The sequence below is a fragment of the Anser anser genome, assembly GCF_964211835.1.
Source record: "Anser anser genome assembly, chromosome: 5".
Lineage (NCBI taxonomy): Eukaryota > Metazoa > Chordata > Aves > Anseriformes > Anatidae > Anser > Anser anser.
Genome location: NC_139725.1, coordinates 28,350,892 through 28,362,413, shown reverse-complemented (window position 1 = coordinate 28,362,413; position 11,522 = coordinate 28,350,892). Strand labels below are relative to the sequence as shown.

The 11,522-nt window shown below is 47.0% G+C and overlaps 1 protein-coding gene across 1 annotated transcript in view; it reads left to right on the top strand.

Moving 5' to 3' along the window:
- The first annotated feature begins 89 nt into the window (after positions 1-89).
- SRP14 (signal recognition particle 14) overlaps positions 90-11,522 on the top strand; it is a 36,901-nt gene continuing 25,468 nt past the window's right edge. Inside the window, exons 1-2 of the mRNA XM_083837963.1 lie at positions 90-191; positions 4,203-4,290. Coding sequence (XP_083694089.1) covers positions 105-191; positions 4,203-4,290 — 175 coding nt within the window. The 5' untranslated portion in view covers positions 90-104. The remainder of the gene's footprint in view (positions 192-4,202; positions 4,291-11,522) is intronic.

The window sequence follows — 11,522 nt, the reverse complement described above, 5'->3', positions numbered from 1 at the left end:
CAGACACATTAGTGAAGGAGGTGTGAATAGCAAAGGACTGTGAACAGCTGGTAAAAGTCATAGCCCATTCCCACATCTAAAAAAACTGTAGCTGCATTGTTTTCATGGACCATGGTGCAAGAACCCCTGAGCTCTCTCCCAGAGCAGAAGAACCACCACCTTGGAGCCTGGAAGCCCCGAAGTCACCCTGGGTGAGTGTTTCAGCAACTTCAGTTAGCAGGTTTATCAGTGGGGCTAACTCCAGCATAAATGCCCTGCTGACGCAGTTGTCCTGCTTTCCAAGAGCTGAGCTACTTTCTACACCCAGTGTCACACTATGCTTTGCAGGTGTTTTGGCTCATTTAGGCCTGCTTTTTGGATCTCTGACATGGGTCTGCTCAATGCCATGCACAGGCACTCCTGTGTTTGCACACAACATCCCCACAATAAGCTGTAAACATGTTAGCAACATCAGATTGGCCTAGCACTTCTGTACTGGAGTACAGGTGAAAGGAGAGGTGATACCTACTCCCACTGTGAAGCATTTTGAGAATTAGGAATGAAAAACTAGCTTTTTCAGCATCTTCAGAAGAAGAGGGGCTGTATGCTAAACCACTCTCATTCACCGATGTTCTGAATTCAGTCCCAAAGGGCCACAGGACAATTCTGATGGCCCTAACTGCAGGAACATCTCTATTTGCGGCCCATGACTTTTACATTGCAATGACTGAAACCCTGGAAATGAAAAGCAGGAAGAAAACAGGGTTTCTTAGTGCCATTATCATAACTGGAACTACCTGGATTGCTTAAAGAGACCAGTTACGTAGGGGTCGGTAAAGTTACCAATATGAAGACAATTAAGTCTTTTTTTTTTTTACATGTATGCTACAGTAAATGGCAATACAAGCATTTCTCATCCTCATTTGCTGCTGAATCCCAAACCTGTCCTGAACTGAATGCCCCCAAAGAAAAACAATAATAGTTTCCAGCTCTGAATACTGCCTTTTGTCAGGAGCTTTGAAAGCCCTTTACAATGGATAGGAATCTCATTTTCTGTGTCTTTCCACACAGAGAAACACAGTCATGGAGGCATAGCCTGAGCCCTGCTGTGCTCAATGCCAGGTTGTTATCATGCCACCTCCACTACATGGCTTCCTCTGGACACCGCCATGCCCTTGCCACTCAGCGCCCATCCTCAGAGGCTGAAATCCCAACTGCAACTTCATGTGGACTTGCCATGTAACTTTTTGTTATCTACAAATGAGACTACAAATGCACCTGGTGTGAGTAGGTGATTGTTGGATCAGCCAGAGGAATATTTCAGTTAATGCTGACCAGGGCTAAGGTAAAATTGGCTCCACAGCCCTTTGCTTCCTCCCCAGACTCCTTCTTCCACAGCAAATAAGCAGGGTTTTTCTTTTATAACAAGATTTGAGGCAAAAAAATTGCTTTCCCATAGCCAAGGAGCGGATTTTGTTCTTCTCCTTAAATCACCTTCAGCTTGATGAGCGTGGGCACTCCTTGCTGGTGCCTCTAACCATTGCCTGGAGAGAAAACCTCTGCGGAAAGTGAAATTCAGAAGAGCTAATAAAACATTTTCTGAAGGGTTTGAATCTCTCATTCCAAAGAAAACAAAGAGGTCGGCTGACCTTTCAACCTGACCTTTTTTTTTTTCTTTTTTTCTAAGGCATTAAGAAAAACATTCTGCAAACAATGAGTGCTCGTGGTAATTGTCCCTCCCCTGTGCCCCACTTCTTGCCAAAAGCAACATTTCAATGGCTATGGGGGGTGGAGGTTGAAAGCAAATGAGTGAGCAAGCAAATGCTGGCTTTCACACATCAGTGGCTGGCTACGCCCTGACCACATCCAAGGAGGTTCAAGGTGAGGGAGCCATGCTCTCAGACTGCTCCTCGCTGACTTTTAGAGTTGCAGGTATCCAAAATATTGCAGTCCAGGTATGGAAATCTGTGTCGGAGGCATTAAGAAAGCCTAGTCGGAAGATAAGAAAAAGGGTTCTGCAGCAGCAAAGTGGTAGTGAAGTATAATTTTTACTAACATCTCTTCAACTAACTACTGAAATTCACCTTAATTTCACATGCCACATCTACTCATCCCTCAGCTTGTCATGGTCATTTTCCTAGCATCAGGAAAAGGCCTGGTTTGAAAACAATTTCATGTTAGAGAAAAAAAAGTGCTGTTTTTATATGAGAAAAAGCTTCTTGTACCATTTATCTCCATTGTTTTCCAGCACTAGGACCTGCAGTGGATCCTGCTGTGACATGCTTCCAGCTGCAAAAAGAATCAAAAGATTTAGGGTTGAGTTCCCTCCTGATTCTGGAACATGTTCCACTGTGCAATCTTTTGTAATATCTCTCTGCAATAAAAGCACTAATGCTCTCCAAGAGGCCTCCCCCTTTCACTTTCCTCATAAGAGGTGATGACAAGCTCCCAGCCCAATCGTCTACACACATCCTCAACTTCAGGGAGCCAGAGATTTAGCTACCTTTCCTGATTCTGACACTAACCTGTACTCTGGTCCTGGGCAAATTGCTTAAGCTCTCCCCACCCATACAAAATTTTTGTAAAAATCCCTCCTTGGTAATACTGGGCCAGCAGTGTTAGCTCTGCTGGGATATGGTTGTAGGCAGGGGGTCTTTCAGCTGTCTTTGAGACTCTGCTGCCAGAAAAGGAGATCTGTCTATGCCAGGTCTCATCTTGCTAACTCCAGGGCAGCTGAATCACTTTTGTAAAAGCACACTGGTATTGTCAAGGTCCTGCCTTTGAACGTGTTTCTCCAGCTGTAAAATGTGGATGGAAACACCGAGGCAGCTCTGTAAAGGTCTGCTGAGATTTAAGCTATGTTGGCATTCTCTTCTTTAGTGTCAGTGGAGCTGGCGAACACAAGGAGAGAGCAGAACGGTTTCTGCTTTTCTTTGAACCGTACAGTAAAACCCGCAACCCTGAGAACAGACCTCATAATTCCCAACAAGCACACAAGCGGGTTTAGGTGCTAGCGTGGGAGGGAAAGGAGAGGTTTGGAGGGTTATGTAAACAGTGCATCCAGAATCTTTTTGTTACCCTTCAGATTTACTTCTACTCTTCAGTAGGAGTTTGTACAGCAAAGTACAATTTTGTGGCTCTTCTTCAAGACCATTAACTCAATATAAAAATATCAGCACTGTTTTTATTATCTGAAAAAAAAAAAAAAAGAACTCAGAGCTGAGTTTCTGTGAGCAATGCTCAGTTCATTAAACAATGACTCAGACTAGGTTTTGTGGTGGAGGATTCAGCTTTTCCCTAGCGGTGGGATCAAGATGTCCTGTTTCCACGATAATCTACCTTTCATCTCTCTCACGTTGCAAAACTTGTTTTTACCTTGATCCCACACAAACCCGTTAGTTTCTTGCTTTTGTTATTGTAAATTATTTACTTTAGAAATGCTGAATCATGGCACTGAGGTTAGAGAAAATTGTATTTGTATTTAAACTAAGGATTGTTCCCACATCATCTGAAGATTCCCGGACTACTATTTTTGCGTGTCCTCATGTTTTATGTTTTGAAAAAGTTCAAGTGGCATTTGGTTTGGCCCTCTGCAGAGAGGTGACTTTTACCCTGGAGATATTCAATCCCAGCAAGGGTCGCCTGCTAACCTATGTGGGAGGAACCCTGCCCAGGCAGCGGAGCTGGCGTCCCTCAGGCGAGCGACTCCAGCGCGTGCCCGCCTGCTCTGCTGCTGGCTGGCCTCCTCCGAGCCCACCGAGGCCCGGCGGCACCCAGAGCTGGCTATGCCCGCCTGGGTGTACTCTGCTCGTGAGCGGTGGGGCAGGCTGCAGCTCGGAGAAGTGCCCTAGGCTCTGCATGAGTACCGCGGCCTGGCCCGGCCCTGTCCCTGGGGTGCCTCTCTGTGGGCTGAACCAGAGCCCACCGAGCGGCCTGGAAGCACAAGTGAATTGTGGCCAAGGCCTCAGTGTGGTTATTGCCCACTGTGGCCGTCAGTGCGAAGGCAACCTCTCCCCCAGCTCCTCGCCATAAGTTATGTCCTGGTGACTGGATCACATCTGCTGAAATTCTGCGGATAAAAACATGGCTGAGACCAACATCTTTTTTCCCAATTTTTTTTGTAGGTTTTTATGAATAAGATGAAGTGCAGCAGAGCAGGTGTGAGATAGTCTGCATCTGAAAAAGCTGTAATTTACATCTTGTTTTGTTATGCTCACTTACAGGTGCATGTTTTACCACCCTGCCTACTGCCTACGGGATGGCTGCGAAGAGAGCACTGCTTGGAGAGTAAGTGGAGTGGGAAGATGCCAGGTGGGTTGCCCATGCTGATGACCCCTTCCAGAGGCCAAATGAACCTGAATCAGTTAATCCCTTTTTTTCCTGTGCATTAGACATAGACTTCTTTTACATTACTACTAATGGTTGAGTTTCCCACTTTAGTGGCTTTTTTCTTCTGAAGATGTAGCAGTGTTCTGTAATTGTAGGTTATTTAAACCTCAGCACACCTTTGAGATAGGATTTATCTGCCCATTTTACAGAAGGACTAGGTGAGGACAGGCAGCTGTAAGCAGATATGTGCCAAGCTGTGTGACAGACAGGGATAAAAACCCATTTTCCTCTCTGTTTCTGCAATGAGATGTTGTCTGTTTAATCCAGACAACTGTGTCGAGGGACAGGGTTTCTCAGCAGGACAGCATGACTTGTTTGTATGTAAGCAAGAGCCCAAGCTGAAGACCAAATGAATGCTGAAGTGCTTGTGACCTTTCGGTGGCAGAGGAAAGTAACTATTTCATGTGCGAGTTGCCCTGCTTTTTACAGCCCTTCCCAGACTGCCACGATCTCACTCCTTCATGGACGGACTCTCAGGTAGTGTTAGCCTGCTTACAGGCACAGCTATACCACAGGTGCTAATGTAAATTAGGCTTAAGGAGAAATGCGAGTCCAGAGCTCTGGATTGCTACAGGACAATGTCATGCAACCACAGACTTCACTTCTCCCAGGCTTTATTAAGACACCATCCATGTGCTTGATGCTTGCTCCTTCTCCATGTGTGGGTCTTTGCCAGGCTGTTGGGGAGTTGCGTGTGTGCTGAGAAGCAAGCAGAGCTCCTTGCCATGGCTGCACTCTGCAGCAGCTGCAAGGGGCAGAAACGGATGCCAAAATGCTGCGAATGGGAGATTTTGAAGCAACACAGGACTCAGGGAGAGAGCACAGGACCCATGAAGCAGGAACCTTTGGGTCCTGTGTTAGCACTAGAAACCTGCCAGAAAAGGGACAATTGTAGAAGTACAATCAGAGAACTGTATTCTCTGGCTGTTTCCATGGAGTGTTCCCCCTTCCCAGCTGTGCTGGGGTGGAGGTGAATTTCCAGTGCAGCGGGAGCACTAACAAGTTAATGTTTAACATTATTATTACCTCATCTTCCAGAGGCTCCTTCTAAACATAACAATTGACGACAGGCTCCTGATAGTTTGGAGGAGACCGACCTCAGCCCTAAGACTATGATGAATATGATTTCCCTTCCCCCTCTGTTTTGATTTTCTGCTCTGTTACTCCAGAGCATTGGCTGGCCATGACCCCTGGCTGCTTTTTCTGTAATTACCAGCTCCTGCCAGATTTACTGTGGAAGTTAATGTCTGTTCCAGCCAAGTCAGCCCCACTGTTATATTGTACGAGACAGTAACCCCTTCATTACAGGCAGGGCTTGAACAAAACAAAACAAAGAATCAGGAAAAGAGTTTCTAAAGGCCTTGTGGAAGGCCTTATGTGCTTGACAAGGGTGCCGAATTAGCATTAGCACTTTCATTACATAGAAGCATGCCACAAAATCTTCTTCAAGGTCTTTCAAATCCTGCAAAGCCTGTGGGGTGCCTGGTGAGGAAGCACCAAAAAAGCAACAAACTCTAAGACTTTCTTTTCAGTCCACTGTGCTCCTCTGGGACTGTTCTTCAGTCTGCACATGGTCCGGAGGGACTTTTTTAATAAATTGACATTCTGATGTTTTAAGGTTACCCTTAAATTCAGAAGGCTCTTTTGTCAGGTATTGTTTTTGCAAGCCATTTTTAACATGCTCAAATGAAATTTGCTAAAAAGGGCAAGATTCAAATTCAGATGGATATCCACCAAAAGCACGTGTCTCAGGTTAGGCCCAGCCATCAGAAACACCTTGAATTCTGCCTGAGGTTCAGCTGATCAGAGCAGTTCATGGGTTGCATTCATTACAACAGTGGACAGAGTACTTTAAAGGTTTGTAGAAGATGAAGTACACTTGATACTAGCCAAGGGCTAAATGCAGTTAAAATAAAGACCAGTTTCTGATAAAAATTGTATTGAGCTACCTCTGGAATCATCCTGTTCATGGGGTCATGATGAGTAGCCCTCGTATTGTGTGCACCACATGAGCAGAAATGTCCACAACAGCAATGAGTAATGTTAGAAGTTTCTACTCTAGACACAGCTGGAAGATAATCACAAGGAATCAAAGAGATCGCTTAAGTACTAGCCTGTGGCTGTGACCTGTTACCACAGATGGGAAGACATTATGAATAGACCAAGTGGGCTTGAGTAACACATCTGCAGCAAATTCTCCTCTAGGGCTCCCCTATTTCTGTCCAAGATTTTGCAGACAGATGCACACTAAGTGCGTGGTGTAATACACGCAAGAGTAAGTCAGGTGCTTTCAGGAAGTACCAGATGTGCTGCATGTGCCCTGTAGAGTTATTCTTTGCATTTGAGATATCCTGATACTGATAATAGGGCATTACATCCAGTAGATCTCTGCATCAGACTTTCTTCATGTGGTTTTTTTAGCACAGTGCACGTGCACAATGGCACGAGTTGGGGTACTGCCTGTCCCAGGCACCCCAGAGCTATTCCTGTGCACCTGCCTGCGACTCTGAGATGTGCTGCAGTGTAGCAGGGGGCTTTTGACCTCATAGGCCAACCAGATATTTGGAAAAACATGGGAAATCTATAAAGCTTAAAAAAAAAAAAAAAAGAATCCCAAAAGATCCAATTGGAGTTATCTATGTATGGAAAAAGAAGACGTCTGAAAATGCTAGACGTATGGATAGCCCTAGTCTTCGCCAAGGTTCTTGGTGGATTACCCACTGTTAAGGAAAGAACAGCTCTCGGTTCTTCACCAAGGCCATCAGAGACAACCTGAGAGCTTGTGGGGCTGCAGAGTGCGTGACTGCTTGGAAGGAGAAGCTGTCTGTCTGTCTGTCTGTTCCCACCGTGGAAGCTGGGACTAGGGACATGCCAGCACCGTGGGGCTGGAAGTAGCAGTCTGACAGCCGGGGACTTCCAGACATCCCAGCTTTCAGACAAAAGACTTTGGGGCCAGCCAGCAATGACTGCCCCACCGCTGACTTCTATTGTATAAACTTGACAAAAGCTGGTCTGTAACAACGTCCTGACAGGTATGGCTGCCAGCTTGTTCTGGGTTGTGTGCTTTTCTGCATGTGCAGGGAACAGGAAGGGAACCTGTCTGTTCAAGTGAAGTTTATAAGGGACGACAAAACTCAAACGAGAGCAAACACAGAGCATCCCTACCAAAAGGAAGGGGAGGCAAAGGGCACTCCTAGGTCGTCTGCGGTGCTCTGGCCTCAGTCCTGGCCCAAAACTGCGAGGAAACTCACCCACCGGTGCAGAGTAGGGGCAGCAAAGGGGACCCTACGGGGGCCTCCCGGTGCCGAGCAGACCTCTCAACTCTTTTCTCGCGCGTGAGACAACCCAGTGGCCTGTCACGCAAGGCAGGGACGTGTCTGGCAGGCCGGCCCTGCGAGAGGCAGGCGTTGTGGCAGGAGGCCACGGCAGCCTGGCCGCCCGCCAGCCAGCACAGCTCGCCTCGACAGGGACCTGCCGATCCGCCGCCCCGGACACGCAGCCTCGCCGTGCACCGCACGTGCGCGTGAGGAATTTATTATCCTCGCAGCGGGGAGGCGTGAGATGGGAGTTGGGGCCGCCAGAAGCTCTCGCCTGCCTTTTGGGTGAGACGCAGGCTTTTGGGAACACCATATGCTGCCGTTGCGAGAGGCTGTGGCAGACACAAAGGGATGCTCCAGGCTGATAGGCATAAATCGTGAACAGGGCCATGCTCTCCCTTACCTTCCTGCACATGTGGAGGCCTTGCATGAGTGCTAGGGCATAGACTGGGTTATTCTGAGGCACGTGTGTCAAGCAACCCCCGGAGCCAGGGGCTGCCATTGCAGAGCAGGCTGCTGGTCTGGTTAGGCAGGTACTCGGCCCTGTCAGCGGCTCGTACCTGTGTTTCAGAGAGAAAGGGAGATCTTGTAACTGCATCTGGCCAGGGATGCAGTGCTGTGGTTACTATTTCACGTCTGGGAGACGTGCAGGGTTATTGTATCCATCCCTTTGGGCATCGACCTAACCCGAACCACAGAACGCGAGGGAGACTGGAGCCAAAACGAGCCCCAGATGCACATTTCACCTCCGTAAGCCCGGATGGCATGGGCACCCCCTCAAGCCCCAGGTTGTGAAAGAGAGGGCCAGAGCCTCCACAAAGGGCTTTACCTCCATCCTGAGTGATGGCTTCATGTTGGTGCTATGCAAGTTTCTGGATGTGTGGAAGCGACCAGGTATTTTCATGTTAGGAATCCTACAGGATAGGTAAATGTGTGTTACAGGCCATTTGCAGCGTCTTTACGTTATAGAAGCAGATTTTAAAGCAGTCGCCAATGGTTGCAGCCTGGCATAACCTCAAGTATTCAAATAATTTTAAACCTTCATAATTCTAATAGTTTGATTTATGAAAAATGAGAATTAGACTCTCCTGATTTCTATATTCTTGCAGTCTGTTTTTGAAAAGGCATTTTCAACCTATACTGAAAGGTGAAATACATTGACAGCATCTTTCTAAGTATCTTCAGGTGCAAGTTGGTGTGATGGAAGGATCTCAAACAAGGGCGGGAGTGGGAGGTCCTGTTGCTCCTGTTTATGATGCAGACTAGAATTTGCTGCTGAATTTGAGTTGGACTGCAGTTTTCTTTTGATTTTGGTGTGTATATGTACCACGTAGGAATAACTGTTTTAATAGTTACAGCCTAGGACAAGAGCTTTGTGTGTCTGTAAATCCGATGATACAATAGAGTTTATCAGTCTGAAAACTAAAGGACTATGCTTATATTGGTGTGTTGGTCAACAACTGTCTACATGTAGACTGTTCATTATTGGTCATCATGCATGCTGGAGAGTCTGCAGAGAAACACTCCCTATCGTAAACACCTTCAGCTATCTGGTGATCAAGCTGTGGGTTTTTTTCTTGTGGGAATGTAGGCTTAAGATGAACCCAGCATCAGAACAAAAGCTTTGTCAGAAAGAAGGGGGTTTGCAGTGTATGAAGTTGGTTTTGATTCATTCCTGAGCTCAGATGTTGCTTTGGGAAATGTATTCTCTTTAGGTCTCTCACTCTGACTCTATAAACAGAGGCAGCGACTTGCATTTGGAGGCACTAAAAGTGATTTAAATGATTCAGCCTGGGATTTTTGCCAAGCAGCACCTCCTTCTGTTTGCTGTGGGGGCTTTTCTGCCCTCCCCCTGGTGGGTTGTTGGTTGTTGGTTTTTTTTTTTTTTTTTTCCTTCCATGCAAAATTTTTTGAGACTGTCTTTTGAGACCGTCTCTTTCTCCGAAACAGAAGAAAAAAAAAAGTTTGCTCCTCCAGATGGACAGCTGCTCCCCGTTTCTTTTGATGTTGCTTTTATCTGCCAGGCCAGTGCTCTCTCACCCTCTCCCCGCCCCCGGAGGCAGTTTCCATGGGGGTCTCAGGGGAGCTTTGTCTCTCACATGTGTTTAAAGAGAAATGTGGAGCTGACACAAAGGCTCCACGGCTCGACCTTTCGCCCTCCGGAGTTATGAGGGCCATAAAGCTCAAGTCCCTGGTAACAGCACTGATGACCAGGGCAGCTCTGGACACAGACAGAGCTTTTCTGGCAGAAAATTGTTTAACTAAAAATAGTTCTAGGGAGGAAAATAAAAGGTTGTGCAAACTAAGCAATGTCTTTTATTTCCTTATTTGGCGTTACTGGTAGTAGGATAAATTTCTTCAGCATGGCCAGGGGCGAACGGCTTCGTTGCATGGAACATCGGATCTGAAACGCACCAGGCACGGACGAAAAGCGGCACCTGCTGAGGTGCAGGGGCACGGATATGGAGGAGGAAGGCAGGGCGGCTCTGCTGCAGCACCCGGCCGCAGGCTGAGCTCACGGCGCCTGGGCGCCTCGGCCTGAGGCAGCAGGACTGCCCGGCGCCGCACAGGGAGAGCGGAGCTGCTCTCCTGCCTGAAGGAACGAGCCTCCGAGACTGGCAGCAGCTCAGTCGAAGAGCTGCCATGCCAGCCGGCGAGCAGGGCTCAGCCTCGAGTATCGCAGAGATGTTGCAGTGCCTTAGCTCCAGAGCAGGGGAAGGCACTGCTTTTCCCTCACCGCTCACAGCTGCGAGGCCTCTCCTTGAGCTAGGTGTCCAAGCTGGATGTCTCCCACCATGATCTGAGTCATTATCAGAGCAATCTTTCCTTTTCTTTCCTTTTATTTTTTTTTTTTGTGTGTGTCTTTAAATCCCCATTCAGGCTGGCTAGTGACAGATGTTGGATCCAGGTGCTACACATCTGAGGTAAAAGGTTTTTCCTTCTGAAGCTGTTGTCTTCACCCTAAAATGGGCGAGGCGTAGAATGAAAGGGCAGAAAAAAAAGGAGGTAAAAAAAAAAAAAAAAAGGTTCCCTTGCCTCCTGCTGAGGGTATTTATTTGTAGAAGAGTTGCAAAAGTGTTGAGTACCTGTGCGTAAGTTATAAAAAGTAGAATAGCTCCAAGAGGAGAGTGACTTGCCCAGAATATCTGTTAGCTGAATGATGAAGCTGCTCTCCTCAGAGGTGCCAGATACCAGAACAGAAATTCAGAGGTGGGCCCTTCATTTCCTTAAAGAAAGCTCTAACGTTTGAGTACTGGGTGTGATAAAGGGCAGGTGACTATGAAGCCTTGTTCCCTGGTTTTCTTTTGTCCAGATAAAACTTGCTGCAATGAGGCCTGGTCATTTGGACAGTGGAGGCGGGGTGGGGGCATGCTGCTGAATAGGGGGTTGACTGTGTACATTAAGAATCTGAGCAGAAGTTTCAAAATCTCTGTAGCATCTCAATACTGTGAGAAAATGCCTTATTCTTTCTGTGAGCAGGTTGTTTGGGAGCTGGGGCCACCTGTTACGTATGTATTTGTAGGTACATCAGCTTGATAGGGTTTTTATCAAGACTTAGGGCTATGGCAGTCATAAGACATCTCCCAGGAATCTTTCCTTATGCTTTTGTTCTTCCAGACCACATAAACAGAGGGCCACTTGCTGTGCAGCAGAGGGATAGTTTTTTCCCCATTCACAAAAGAATTCAGAGGATTCTTATTTTAGGCTAAATAAAACAAAGGGGGGGGGGGGGGGGAAGAGAGAGAGAGAGAGGCCTCCAAAAGAAAGAAAGAAAAAAAAAGAATTATGTTGAAGTAGTGTTGTTATTGTTTTAACCAAAATGCAGCTACTATTAGT